This window comes from Cnephaeus nilssonii (genome assembly GCF_951640355.1).
Source record: "Cnephaeus nilssonii genome assembly, chromosome: 7".
In the NCBI taxonomy this organism is placed as follows: domain Eukaryota; kingdom Metazoa; phylum Chordata; class Mammalia; order Chiroptera; family Vespertilionidae; genus Cnephaeus; species Cnephaeus nilssonii.
The window spans coordinates 93,812,468-93,827,118 of NC_137078.1; the positions used below are offsets into that span (position 1 = coordinate 93,812,468).

General features: G+C 52.0%; 2 protein-coding genes across 4 annotated transcripts in view; both read right to left on the reverse strand.

The window, feature by feature from the left end:
- PADI4 (peptidyl arginine deiminase 4) overlaps nt 1-12,546 on the reverse strand; it is a 33,036-nt gene extending 20,490 nt beyond the window's left edge. Inside the window, exons 1-2 of one of the 3 annotated variants that reach the window (XM_079776236.1) lie at nt 12,527-12,546; nt 4,597-6,532 (exon numbers count right to left, since the gene is read on the reverse strand). In XM_079776236.1, the coding sequence (XP_079632362.1) occupies nt 4,597-4,688 (92 nt within the window). In that variant the 5' untranslated portion in view covers nt 4,689-6,532; nt 12,527-12,546. Of the gene's footprint in view, nt 1-4,596; nt 6,664-12,526 lie in introns of those variants that run through there. The other 2 variants (XM_079776237.1, XM_079776238.1) reach the window with 2 other exon arrangements.
- PADI3 (peptidyl arginine deiminase 3) overlaps nt 11,841-14,651 on the reverse strand; it is a 32,223-nt gene continuing 29,412 nt past the window's right edge. Inside the window, exon 16 of the mRNA XM_079776241.1 lies at nt 11,841-12,729. Coding sequence (XP_079632367.1) covers nt 12,586-12,729 — 144 coding nt within the window. The 3' untranslated portion in view covers nt 11,841-12,585. The remainder of the gene's footprint in view (nt 12,730-14,651) is intronic.

Genomic DNA, 14,651 nt, shown 5'->3' on the forward strand with positions numbered 1-14,651 from the left:
TTAATAAAAACATTAAAAAATATCCATACATACAAATATTCAAAAGAAATGTAAATGGATTAATGCTTATGGTTAAAAGAGAGTTTGGGATTAGATAAAGAAACAATAGCTATATACTATTTATAAGAGATACCCCTAAAATATAAGGACCCATAAAAGATGAAGTACATTAATCCAATACTAACCAAAAGAGAGCTGGGTTGGGCATATTAATACCTTTCATCACAATCTAAGGAGTCACTAATCCAACCCAGCCCAAAGACCCATCTCAATGGGACCTGAACAATGCACTGTTATCAATAGAGAAGATCTCAACTAAAGAATGAGGTTCAACTCACCTAGAAGATATTCTAAACTTGTATGTACCTAATAACATAGCTCAATCCTATCTAATAATAGAGTAACATGTAAATTACCATCACTCCGCTACACCCACGATTGGGCGGCGGGAGGCTGGGGGGCGGGACTCGGGGTGGCCTATCCGGCCATTGAGAGGCACGGATCCGCTGCCACTGAGGGGGGCTACTCTGCTGTTGAGAGGCACAGGGGGCGGGACTCCCGCCCCGTGTGCTTCTCAACGGCCAGATCCGTGGCCGCTGAGGGGGCCTGCCGCGGACACCCAGCTGCGCCTCTCAACGGCAGGGTAGCCAGGTGTCCGCGGCAGCCCCCCTCAGTGGCGGCGGACCATCAAAAGTGGGGGAGCTTGGTGCCTGTCTGCTCTGGCACCAGCGGACAGGCACCCAGCTCCACCGCGAAAAGCGAAAGCGTGTAGGGGACCCTACACGTGCATGATTCAATCATGCACTGGGCCTCTAATAGATATATAAAGTAAAACTTGATAGACATACAGGGAGAAGTGGACAAATTCACCATCATGGTTGAAGATTTCAACTCCTCTTTCTCAAATAACAATAGATTAAGCAGACAAAAAAGGAACACAAGTAACAATCTTGATTTAGGAGACATATATCGAATTCTGTACCCACAACTAGTGAATATAGATTTTTCCCCAAGCAAAGCACACATGGATCACTGAAAAAATATATAACCACATAATTCGCCATAAAACAAATTTTAACAGCCCTGGACTGTTTGGCTCAGTGGATAGAGCATCGGCCTGCGGACTGAGGGGTCCCAGGTTTGATTCCGGTCAAGGGCGTGTGCCTTGGTTTCGGGCACGTCCCCGGTGGGGGGCGAGAGGGAGGCAGCTGATCTATGTTTCTCCCTCATTAATGTTTCTGACTCTCTGTCCCTTTCCCTTCCTCTCTGTAAAAAATCAATAAAATATGTTTAAAAAAAACAAATTTTAACCAATATTAAAGAACAGGTAACATATAGTATAGGGAGCATGTTCTTTCATCACAATCTAAGGAATCACTAATCCAACCCAGCCCAAAGACCCATCTCAATGGGACCTGCACCATCGAATCCTTTCCCCATCATTCCAATCAGGAGGGATTTCTTCCCCCAAATGAGATTTTCTCTCTGCAGGGAGAATCACAGAACCCCGAAGATGATTACATATTAATCCCCAAACCTATGCAGAGGTTACCTCTCACGGCAAAGAGGACGTGCAAATGTGGTTAAGGATCTTGAGATGGGGAGATTATGCTGGATTATTTGGGTGGGACCAGTGTAACCACAAGGGTCTTTAGAAGAGCGGGTGGGCGGGGTAGAGTGAGAGAAAATGGGTGATGGAAGCAGAGGCCAGGGTGATGCAATTGTTGGAAGGGGCCATGAGCCGAGGAATGCAGGTGACTTCCAGAAGCTGCAGAAGGCAAGGAGTGGATTCTCGCTGCCTCCACAAACACAGTCCTGCTGACACGCTGACTCTAGCACCGTGAATTTTAGCCCTGTGAGACCCATTTTTGATCTTCTGGTCTCCCAAACTGTAAGATAATACATTTGTTGTTGGTTTTTTTTGTGTGTGTATGTGTGTGTGTGTGTGTGTGTGTGTGTGTGTGTGTGTGTTTCCCATTTTATTGAGAGACAGCATTTTGAGCAACTAGATCTGTGGTAACTTCTCACAGCAGCAATAGGAAACCGCACACCCTCCCTTTCCGCACTTCCACCCAGAGGTCCTCTCAGTCTCCCTTTGTCAATCCCTGTCCTCTCAGGGGATGGGGCGGCTGGCTTCCGGAAAGGTGGCAGGCAACCAAACAACAGGGGAGTTTCACGCATGGGGGTTCCACTGTGTCTCCGTGTAGGGGGCACCCACGTGTGTTAACACAAGACAACTCGGAGCTGACTCTTCCTGTAACGTCCAGGAGTCTCTGTAGAGGCGGCACTGAGAACTGAGCCCACACGAGTGACATCATTTCTCCAGCTCCTGCACCCAGCATTTCCTTACTCAGCGACACTCACACATGTGGGGCTCACGCGACTCTCCTAGCAAAGGGGGACCTCTCTGCCGGACACCTGGCCTGCATTTTATAATTTGACTCTCGCCACAACCCAGCAAGGTGGGTGTTGATTCTCCCATTTTACAGATGGGTAAACGGAGGCTCGAGACACTAACAGGCTTGCTCACGCTCCTCACTGTCACACTGCATGGTCTCCTATTGAGGAAGAGGAGAAGCCCATCGCTGGCAGATTCAGAACACCCACCGTGGTTGGGCCTCCTGGCCCCGCACCCATTCTGGGCCTTCCCCAAGCCCCAGGGAAGCTGCATGGATTCCACCGACCAGGCAGCCGTGCACAGCAAGGCCAACCCCGCAGCGCTCAGAGGCAGTGTGTGCTGGAGAGGCAGGTGGGTTTAGGATCAGACAGGCCTGGGTTCAAATCTCCTGGCTTTGCCACCTTTAGTTTACATAACCCTGAGTAGATGTTTTTACCTGTTGAAGCCTCAGATTACTCATCTCTAAAATGGGCACGATGATAGCGTTGACCTTGCAGGCTTCTGTGAGGATTAGAAATCCCGATGGAAGGGCTGGCACCCAGTCCCTGGGGTCATGAATCAGCCCTGACCCCAGCCACACGCATCACAGAAAGCGCCTCCACAGGTTTCCAGGAATTTTGTTTGCATATCATCCATGTACTTCCTGTTCCAGGGGAAGCACTTTCCCAACAGCCAATGGAAATCACAGGCAGAGCTGACAGCAGCTCGGGCATAGGCACCCACACCCGTGTGGTCTGTCCTCGCCTCTTTCTAACCCCGGGGTCTGAGCCCAGTGGCAGAGGGCATGGCTTGAGCAAGGGTGTGGAGGCATGCACTGTGCGGGGAGGGGGTCAAGGGTGCGTGCTGCTGAGGAGGGGTGCCGACCCAGCTGTGTTTTAAGAAGAGAATTCAGCCGCAGTCCGGGTGGTGGCTGTGCAGATGGGAGGAAGGCGCTGGCTGGGGACTGCTGTGCAGGGCAGGTTAGAAGTGATGGGAAGGCTGGTCCAGGGACCGAAGTGGAGAGAGGAAGGTCCGGGACCCAGGCTGCCTGGGTTTGAATCCTCACCGACTAGCTGTGTGGCTCTCAGAGCCTCAGTTTCTCCTTCTGTAAAGTGGGAATAACAACATTGCCTACCTCATAGGCTATGGAATGAGCTTTGTGTGGGAAGTGTGATGTGAATGTCAGCCGTGAGTCTGGGAGACCATAGGGAGCTGAGGGGCAGGCTCCCTGTCTCCCTGAAGGAGGAGCCCTCAGATGAGGCTCTCTTTTCCTTTCCTCCTCCCCCTCTCGGTCTCCCGCCTCCCCTCCTGGGAAGCCACCTTAGCAGTTACTGCTGTTCTCCCGCTGCCCACGTCCAGGCCAGTGACACTTTCAAAGAAATTCCCCAGAAATTCCTGCAGGGGCCATTCTAGGACCACCGATGCCCAGCCTGGGATGGAGGAAACCAGGGCTGCCAGTATTATTACTAACAACAACAACAACGCCGACCATGCGACGCACACCCTCCGAGAGTGTTCCTGGACCAGTTGGTTTAACTAGATCTTGACCCAGGGCTTAGCAGCACATAGTAGGTACTCACTTGGTGTTTGTTGAATGAATGGGTGAAGGAATGAGCAACTACAGGGATATGTCCCATACTGTGCTAAGAACTTAACAAACATTTTCATGGTTTTCACATTTAATATCTTTAACCGCCCTATGAAGTGGGTATTACTCCCATTTCACAGACAAGGAAACTGAGGCTCAGAGGCCCAAAGTCACCCAGCTAGCCAACAGCAGGGCCAGGTTTCCCACCTCAGCCTCTCCCACGGCCGAGCCTGTCTCATCACACCCAAGCTGTTAGGCACCCACGGAGGGAGGCTTGGCTGCCACCATGAACCAGGCCTGGGTCATGAAGTCCAGGGTCTAGCCTTGCTTCCGGGGCACACTTGCTGTGTGATCTTAGGCAAATCACAAACCCTCTCTGAGCTTCTATTGCCTCAGTGATCATACTTGATGTGTGGTGAGGCCCCCAGGGAACTCCCACTTGTACGTGGCCAAGACCCCACTGCCCTGAGTCTGGGCCCCTCCCAGAGCCACTCAAGTCTTCCCTTTCCAGCTTCTCCCCCGGCAACAGCTACAGAGGCTGGAGCCCGAGCCAACCGCACAGCCTGTGTCAGAACCTGTTCATCCAGCATCACTGGGCCTGCTCCCCGCCCCCAGGATGTCCCCTGCTCACCCGCAGACATCCAGCTGAGCCTCGGTGCCCAGCACACACACGGCAGAGGTGGGCTGCTCTGGGGCCACATGGATCACTGTCCCCTGGGCCATGGTCCGGCCAGCTGGTCCTTGCTGCTGCCGGAAGCCCCTGGCTGGTTCCTTTGTACTGCCCAGCGGAGGCCATGAGTCAGCACCTGCGGTTTGTGCTCGGTGGGTTAGCCCCTCCCCACTCAGGTCCCAGGCTGGCACTCTCAGCCCCTCCTCTGCCCTGGATCTGCCCCTTGACCCCTTGGGTGTTGATGCCAGAGTCAGTGGCAGGCCGGCTCCATCAGTTTCCCAGGAAGGGCAGAGGGCTCAGGACGCCTGGAGGTGGGGTCACAGGCCTGGGGCCCTGAACACCTGGGTGCAGCCAATCTTGCCTAACTACGCCCACCTGGGCTCTCAGAGCGGCTACGGCTAGCACAGGGGGAGGTTTCAAGATTTTAGGCAACAGGTCACAGCCCGGGCTACACGTGCACAGACCAGCCTGGCGTGGGCAGGTCTCCCCCGGCTGGGTCACCCACACGGGTGCTGTCTGTGTGCTGGGTGCCTTGCCCTGCACTTGACGTAGAGCAGCTCCCGGAGACAGCTGTGCGGTAGGTGCTGTTATTCCCTCATCTCATTCTGGCGGCAGCTCTCAGCGTCAGTGCGCTCTTATTCCCACTTTACAGAAGCAGCAGCTCAGACAGGATAAGCGGCCAGCGGCCGAGTCAGCGTTTGAACCAAACATCCTGCTCCAGAGTATGAGACGTATGAGCGGCCTGCCCACGTGGCATGAGCTTTTCTGATTTTATAACATCTACTTTTTGTTGTTGTTGTTAATCCTCACCTGAGGATATTTTTCCCATTGATTTTTAGAGAGAGTGGAAGGGAGGGGGAGAGACAGAGAGAGAGAGAAACATCGATGTGAGAGAGACACATTGATTGGTGGCCGGGGATCGAGCCTGCAACCAAGGTACGTGCCCTTGACCAAAATCGAACCCGGGATCCTTCAGTCCGCAGGGTGACACTCTATCCAAGGCGCCAAACCGGCTAGGGCTATAACATCTACTTCTTACTGCAGTACAAGGTGTATAGGAGCTGATTGTGACTACCTACCCATTTTACAGAAGGGAAAATAGAGGCTACCGTGTGGCAGAGCGGGAAGCCAGCGTTCCCTGCACATTGCAGGATGCCCTGCCTCTTGCCGGGGCCTCTGGCTGTCAGACTAGACATTGCAGGTGGGTCACATCTGCCAATGGGACACTCACTCGGCCACAGAGCTGAGCTTGCACCTGGGCCAGTGGTGGGAGAGGGGGTGGATGGGCAGTCCCAGCAGGAGCACCCAAAGGAGGCATCACACCTGGGGATCCGGAGGCTGTGGGGTTAGGCAGGCCTGAGTTCCAATCCTGCTTCATGCAGCATCCCCACGAGGTGGGTCCCATCATGATGCCCACGTTATAGACGAGGCCTCTGAGGCTCAGAGAAGCTAAATGATACTCCCTAGACCCCACAGCCCATAACGTGGGATCCAGGATTCAAAACCGCCTTCTCCAGGCTCAAATTCCATTTTCTGTGCCAGCAGATGCCACGGCCAGACCTGGGACCCTGATGCATCCACAGGACTGCTTGCATACAGTAGGTCTTAATAAACCCCATTTTTGTAGCTGGTCATATGATTAGGACTAGTTTGATCTTCTAATGGAGGCTGGAGGAGGGAACCGCCAATTGACAGTTAGGGGCCCTCAGAGCATACCAAGTCCAGTCCGTGTTCTGTGGGTGGGAGACGAGGCACAGAGAGGGTGTGTGACGCGCCCAGAGTCACACAGCAAGTCAACAGGAAGCCTGGGCTCTGCCCCCAGGCTGAGGTTCCTTGGGGGTAGTTTTCTTTTTCCTTCCTTCCCTTTTTCTCTTCAGCAAGCTGAAGGTTAAACTGGCTGTGAATACCACAAAGAGAATAAGCCAATGCAGGTTTGTTATTCAGCACAAATCTATCGTGTGCCTACTGTGTGCCAGGCACTGTTCTAAGCACGGTGGGCACAAAGTGACCAAAACAGACCAACATCCTGCCTTCATGGAGTTCCTTTTTCTAGGTCAGTGGTCGGCAAACTGCGGCTCGGTTGACTAATGAGTTTGCCGACCACTGACCTAGATTCTCGATTCTAATAATTACAGGCTGTTGTTCCTTGTGATTAAGCCCCTATCCCAGTGGTCGGCAAACTCATTAGTCAACAGAGCGGCAAACCGCGGCTCACGAACCGCATGTGGCTCATGAGCCACAGTTTGCTGACCACTGTAGGAGAAAGAGACAGGTAATAAACAGTGAATGTAATAAGGAATTATATAGTCTGTTGGCTTTATGGAAAAACGGCTCTTACCCTGCTCGACTTCTCATTTTTTCAGAGGTATAACTTAAAACCATCATCCTCCAACACAAAGACTCTCCCGGCCTCTCCATAACATCAAGACCCTCCCAGCCTCTCCATAACATCAAGTAGAAAATTGGGAGTGTGTTGAGATTGTCCAGACTGGCCCGTTCCCACATGTTTTCACATTTTAAGCAAGCATAAGTCAGTCTCTTTTCTCTCCCTTTCCCTCTCCCTCTCCCTCTCCCTCTCCCTCTCCCTCTCCCTCTCCCTCTCCCTCTCCCTCTCCCTCTCCCTCTCTCTCTCTCTCTCATCCCAAATAAACATTTGCCTGAACAGAATTACTTCCTTGATTATCTCCTCAAGGTAGAATTTCTAATATTTGAAACTGCTTCCCAGAGGTTTCCTGCTCACGTCACCCTGGCCTTCCCAGCAAGAGTTTTCGTTTCTACCACTTTGATCGCGGTATTTTGTGTTTATTTAGTTCCTAATGAGATGAATTCATGGTCCCGAAGTTGGCCATTCTGTTGCTGATGTTACCTTAGGGCCATTTTGATCAGGAGGGATGTTAGGGAGGGAAAGGGCCAGAGCCGGGGTGTGGGGCCTGGCAGGCAATTCGGGACTTTGCTTTTTCTGGTTGACTGTGGTTACCTCTCTCCGGCAGCAACTTGAAGTTGGAACTGGAGCTCTGTTAAAACAACATTGCCACGCAGACTTGAACCTAGGCCTGGTTTAAAATAACCCTGACGCCCGCACTCTGTCCCGCCAGGCTGGGGGGCGGACTCTTCCCGGATTACTTTGCTGGATGGACTTACAGAGGTCTTGGCAGAGCGTGCCGGCCCCTCCCAGCGCTGCGGGCCTTCCCGTGCCCCTCCTCAAGGGCGGTGGCCCCGCGTCTTCGGCCGCCGCTCCCGGGCCCTGTGGGTTTGCATGAACATGCCTCTTGGCCCCATAAGGCCCAGAGCCCTCAGATGACGAGGATGCAGGGTGACGAGGCGTGGGGCTGTCACACATCCTCACACTGTAGGGCTCTCCTCCTAGTTTTCATTGAGCGGGCACCAAATGGCCACAACATGATATTTCTGCACCAGCCCTCCGTGCAGTTGACTGAGCCCTTGCTGGGTGCCAGACTCTCTCCCCAGGTCGAAAGGAACCAGATCTTGATTTTGCTGGGATGTTCTGACTTCAAGGTTGGTCTCCAAACTTAGTGATTCCTTCAGGGCCTTTGTGCAAGGAATATTAGGGTTCTGTTGTCTGTGTTCCCAGCCAATAACAGTGACTACGGGACCCTGAGCTCTGGGCAGGGTTCCGGGCTCAGCTGCTGGCACGCACCATCTCACCGGACCCTCTTATCAACCCCACGGGGAAGGGAGGGTTAATCTCATTCTGTAGGCCAGGAAATGGAGGCTCAGAGAGGTTGAATGACTAGAATAAGACCACACAGCTGGTAGTGAAAGAAGATCTGGATCGAGCTGATTGCAAAGCCTTAACCACAAGGCTTTACCAGGCGATTGGGGAGTGGGGAATAAACGACCCCAGACTCTCCAGGCTTCTGATTCAGATTCACTCAACAGACATCTGCTGAGCGCCCCTCTGTGCCAGACATGGTGCCAGGCATTAGGGACACAGAAGACAGACGTGTCATCGTCTTCAAGGAACACGACGCGAAGATCAAAGAAACAGAAGCCACAGGAGTCCACTCTCTCTCTAAGAATATATCCCTATGTGTTCCAATGTCTAGATCCTGGGAGAGAGTTTCAAGGAATTGGCTCACATGATGTGGAGGCGGGAGTGGGGGCAGGCAGGCTGGAGACCCCGGAAGGGTTGATGTTGCAGCCCCAGTCTGAAGGCCGCCTGCTGGGAGAATCCCCTCTGCCTTGGAGGACATCCAGTCATTGCTCTTAGCCCTTCACTGGTTGGACGAGGCCCACCCACACTGTGCGGTCCACCGAGTTAAATGTGAGCCTCGTCTAAGAAGCACCTTCCCCGCCACCTTCAGGCTGCTGTTTGACCACATATCTGAGTGCCACGGCCTGGCCACGCGGACACATAAAATTAGCTGTCACAGAACACGCAGCTCACAGGAGGTGCTCTTAACTCCTATGGCGTCGCCCTTTTGAGACTTAAAGGGAGCAATAGAGATGCCCTTGGTGTTCCGTTCCCTGTGGATGGGGAAACTGAGGCTCGGGAGGGAGCTGCCACTGGCCTAAGGTCCCGGGCAGGTGGTGCAGAATCAAAACAAGTCTCTCCTCACTCTCCATTCGCATTCTCCGTCTCCTGGGGTTTTAGTTTGGGGAGACTCGGAGACAAGAGTCTGAGTGGACATAATTTATTTGTGGGGCAGGGAAGGCGGGAAGCCAGGGAGGGTGTGAGAGTGAGCCGGGGACCTCCATAACCAGCGTGGTGATGAGCGGAACCCACTGGGGAGCCCTGGAGAGTGGGGTGGGCTGCACCCCAGAGCGAGCCGAGCCCAGGAGCAGGGGAGCTGGGCATTTACACCCCCCCCCCCCTGTCACTGCTGAGGGCTGCTCCTGGGGACATGTTCCCTGGCACTTGGGTCGGCAGGCTCCGGAGGGAGAGAAACCCTGGGCAGAGTGCAGGTGCTGGTGCCGGGACAGGGTCCCCGGAACTGAGGAGGGAGGCAATGGGGGACACTGGCAGCATCTGTCATAGGACAGGAGGGGCGTCCCCAGCCTTCAAGGAGCTGAAGGCAGCCGAGGCCACATTCCCGCTGAAAAAGGCACATGAAACACTTGCATGTAGTTTGATGAGTTCACTGACCATGGAGCCACCTGGGAGACTGGGTTAAGACCTCTACCCCAGCGACCCTTCCTTCCTCTGCCCCCACGCCCACACCTCCACCTCCACCAGGAGGTAGCAAGGCCTTATTGCCACAGCTGCCCTCCACCCCCAGGCACTCAGGGACTCTTCCGGAGAGAGACAGCTTGGCGTGGCATCGCGGTCTGGTCACCGTGTGGGCCCCCTGCTCTTCCCTGAGCTCCCGGGCTCCGGAGCAGCTGGCCCCGGCAGCCCTCCCGAGGTCAGCACAGCCTCTGCTCTTCGCCCGCTGGAGGCCAGGATCGCCTCTTGCACAGTGGGGGTTGTTTATGTATCCTGGGTACTGGCCCACAAAGAACCAAATGATAAAGAAAAAGAATGATAAACTGAGCTATATAGAAATTAAGAACGTCTGCCCTAGCAGGTTTGGCTCAGTGGACAGAACGCCAGCCTGCGGGCTGAAGGGCACGTACTTCAGTTGCAGGGTCGATCCCCAACCTGGGGCTGGGTGGGAGGCGACCAATCGATGTGCCTCTCTCACATTGATGTTTCTCTCTGTCTCTCCCCTCCCTTCCACTCTCTAAAAGCCAATGGAAAAATATCCTCGAGTGAGGATTAACAAAACAAAAAAATTAAAAACTTCTTTTTATTAAAAGACAGATTCAGAAAGAAAAAAGATAAGCCACTGGGAGAAAATAAACATGGAATATATGTAAACGGTGACAGAGCAGTATAACAGTGACAGAGCAGTATAACAGTGACAGACCAGTATATAGGGTTTATAAACAACTCCTTCTATTCAATAAAAAAATGTCGGTCCCTCCGGTCTATGAAATTGGTCTATTCGTCTATCTCTGCTTAAGTTCTCCATTGTCTTCACTGCTACAGCTTTATAATAAGTCTTAATACCTGGTAGAGCAACTCAGCTCACGTTTTGTCTTGAAGAGGGACTCAGTGATTTTTGGCTTTTAACACTTCTATATAAATTTTAAAATCCACTTACTAGTTCTACACACACACACACACACACACACACACACGTTACAACCATTCTAATTGGGTTTGCATTAATTCATAGGAGAATTGACATCTCAATATTGAACTTTCCATCTAGGAACATGGTCTCTCTCTCCACTAGATCTTCTCAAATGTTTCCAGCACAGTTGCATACTATTCTCCATAAATATAGAAATGCAATTGATTTTTGTATATTGGTTTTACAGCTATTGCCGAGCTAAACCACCTTATTAATTTTTATAGATTAGATATTCTTTTGGATTTTCTACATATAGCATCATTCCTTTCCAATCCTTAAAACTTTTATTTCCACCATGGCCGGTGTGGCTCAGTTGGTTGGAACATCCTCCCATGCACCAAAAGGTGGTGGGTTTGATTCCCAGTCAGGGCACATACCCAGGTTGCCAGTTTGATCCCCGGGGTCAGGCACCTGATTGATGTTTCTCTCTCACATCGATGTTTCTACCCCCGTCTCTCTCTAAAAAAAAAAATCAATAAAAATTATTTTTTAAAAACTTTTACTTCCTTTTCTTGCCTCCCTGCACTGCATGAGCTTTCTGTTCAATGGACTTGCTGTTCAACAGAAGTGACCGCAGTGGGCACCGGGTTTTGTTCTGATCCTAGGAGGGTAGTTTCAACATTCCATCATTAAGTATGAAGTGTGATGCGGGTTTCTTGTAGATCAGTGGATCTCCAAGTCTAGCAGCACCAGGGTTACCTGGCAGGCTTATTAAAAAGCAGAAAGTCGCTGAAACCAGTTTGGCTCAGTGGATAGAGCGTCGGCCTGCGGACTCAAGGGTCCCAGGTTCGATTCCGGTCAAGGGCATGTACGTTGGTTGCGGTCACATCCCCAGTAGGGGGTGTGCAAGAGGCAGCTGGTCGATGTTTCTCTCTCATTGATGTTTCTAACTCTCTATCCCTCTCTCTTCCTCTCTGTAAAAATTCAATAAAATATATATATTTTTTAAAAAGCAGAAAGTGCCCAGCCGGCGTGGCTCAGTGGTTGAGTGTCGACCTATGAACCAGGAAGTCAGGGTGCAATTCCCTGTCAGGGCACATGCCCAGGTTATGGCCTCAATCCCTAGTGTGAGACATGCAGAAGGCAGCCGATCAATGATTCTCTCTCATCATTGATGTTTCTGTCTCTCTCTCCCTCTCCATTCCTCTCTGATATCAATAAAAATATATTTAAAAACAACAACAACAACCAGAAAGCTGCTGCCCCCGACTGCTCCTGGCCCCGAGTTTCTGATTCAGTAGGTCCTGGTGAGACCTGAGGCGTTTCATTTCAGACAAGTTCCCAGGCAATGCGGATGCTGCTGGTCAGAAAACCACCCTCCGAGAGCCACTATTGTAGGTGTTCTTCGTCAGAATAAAGAAGTTCCTTTCTATTCTTAGCGTAAGCTTTATTTTAAGGTTATAAATAGAAAATTTATCAACTGTTTTTTTCTGATTTATTGAGTTGATTGTATAAATTGTTGTGTTGTGTTTTGTTGTGTTTTGTTTTGACCTATTAATCTATTGAACTGGTTTTCTAGGGTGAAACTTGCATTCCTGGGAATCTATTTATTTGATCTGACATGGTATAATCTGACACAGTATCCTTTTGGGATTTAGTTTGCTAAGAGCTTTGCTTAGGATTTTGTATGCATGGTCTGTGGGTTTCCTTTCCCATGCTGTTCTTGACGAGAACAGTACCTAGCTCAGCTTAAGTCGTTAAAAAAATGGAAGCTATTGTAGTTACTATCATTCCTTTATAATTGTACTCACCAGGCCATGTTGCCTTGCCTGCTTGCCAGTCCCACTTCTCTGCTCCTCTGTGAGCCTCCTCAAGTCAGGGTCCACGGCTGCTCATCCCGGCTGGAGCGCCAGAATCTCTCCCTGAGCCGGACCCAGGGCCGGAGTACGTGTGCCGAATCACACAGGTGTGAGTATTCATAGCTGTCTCGGAGACAGTGACTAAGGCACCAGTGCTGTGGGGACGGGGAAGGAGAGAAAGTAAAGAAGTGAACATTAGTCGGGGGCTCGCTGTCTGCCAGGCGCTGGTCTAGTTCTCAACAGGCCAGGAAGGTGCGCATCGTCCACATTTTACAGATGAGCACACAGGGCCGGGCCCCGGAAACCGCTCATCGAATTCGCTGCTGCAGGTCGTTGAGGACGCTGACCACTCCGTGTCCTTCCGTACGGGCTCACGTGTGGTAGGAATCGGGTGGCAGGCTGCCTTCCCTCTGACAAGGAGGATGACATGGCTCATTCTGGTTCCCTTCTCTGCAGGGGCTGCTGGGAAGCTCAGGCCCTAATTCTGATCTTAACCACATTGACCCTCAGAGTCAGAGGTGTCTGACCTTTCCCCCGGCCCATCTTTCCAGGATTTTCCCTGCTTCGGTGTCTTTACGTTGCTATAATTTTTAATCATCAGCGGGCTGACTTTTTATAAGTGGCCTCAAATCCCTTGAGGAGTGTGTCCAGTGGATAAAAAAATAATAAAAAAAATACAGAACTATAATGACTGAGCTGTCCAGTACCTTCTTGGGTGGTGTGACTCACATAAAAACACATTTCGGAGGGATGCCCAGCCCCGCCCCGCTCAGGTCCCTGCTTGCCGGAGCCCTGGGAACCGCCTGGGGCAGCTGTAATTTCTGTGATCGGGACGTTCCGGATTAATATAATTAGCTCTGAGATGCAGGTTCTCAGGATGCTGAGCCTCCTTTAAAGACCCAAGAACGGTTCAAAGAAGAAACTGCGGAACTCGCTTTCCGGTTGGCCTTCAGCTCTTCAGAGACAGAGTTGCTGCAGAGAGAGGCTCAGCGGTGGCTTCTTTTCAGCTGAGAGTGCCGCAGTGACAGTGCCCAGCCTGGGTGTCCGGGTGTGCGTTCCTTTCTAGGAATTCCAAGGGTGACTCCTGTCCCTGCCTCCTGGGAGCAACCATCCTTATCCTCGCCACCATCACAAGAAAATGCCGGGGACTGGGAGATCAAGGTCCGGGGCCCAGAACGGGGGTGACTCACTGCGGGGAATGGGAGCCCCGCCCCGCGCCTACCCTGGCCTGGGGGAAATCTGCCCACTGCTTGTTTGAGCTTCAGGTCGTAGGGGAGTGACGGCCACTGGCACATCATTCTGGACGAACGGGAGACACCACAGCCCTCCTCCCAGAGGGTGGAAAGTGCTCAAGCCTGCTGGCCAATCAAGGCTTTGCTGTAGGCAGAGTTCTCATAAAAAGTGTATCAGAAACTTTAACTTTCAAAAAGGTTTATCATTAGCCCTGGCTGGTTTGGCTCAGTGGTTCGAGCATTGGCCTTCGGACCGAAGGGTCTCGGGCTTGATTTCCAGTCCAGGGCACATACCTTGGTCGCAGGTTCAATGCTTCTCTCTCACGTCGATGCTTCTCTCTCCCTTTCTTTTTCTCTCCCTCCCTCCCTCTCTCTCTCTTCCTCTCCCTCCTCCCTCTCTTCCACTCTCTCTCTAAAGATCAATGGAAAAAATATCCCTGGGTAAGGATTAAAAAAATGCTTATTATCAGGAAAAAGTGTGCAACAGACTCCTTGGATGGCCGTTGGAAAACCGGGTCTTCAGAGCCCAGCACACGCTGGCGGCCTGGGCACATAGGACGTGCTCAGTAAACATCTAATGCATGAAATGAGCGTGTGCTTGGGGGTCGGCTCCTGGTTCCTTTCCCACCTGCAGACTCTCACTCCTGAGCCCCAGGCGGGTCCAGGCTGGCAGGTGATGGTCCCCCCTCAACCTACTTCCACGTGGACACCTCAGCTGCTTCCTCGCCACAAACGGGCAGCAGGAAAGCCAGACACCCCCTCACACACCTTCCTCCGCCCCCAGGCCCTTCAGGGGGGCCTTGCCTGCTCCCCCTGCAGGCGCACTCATCTCTCTCCAGGCAACC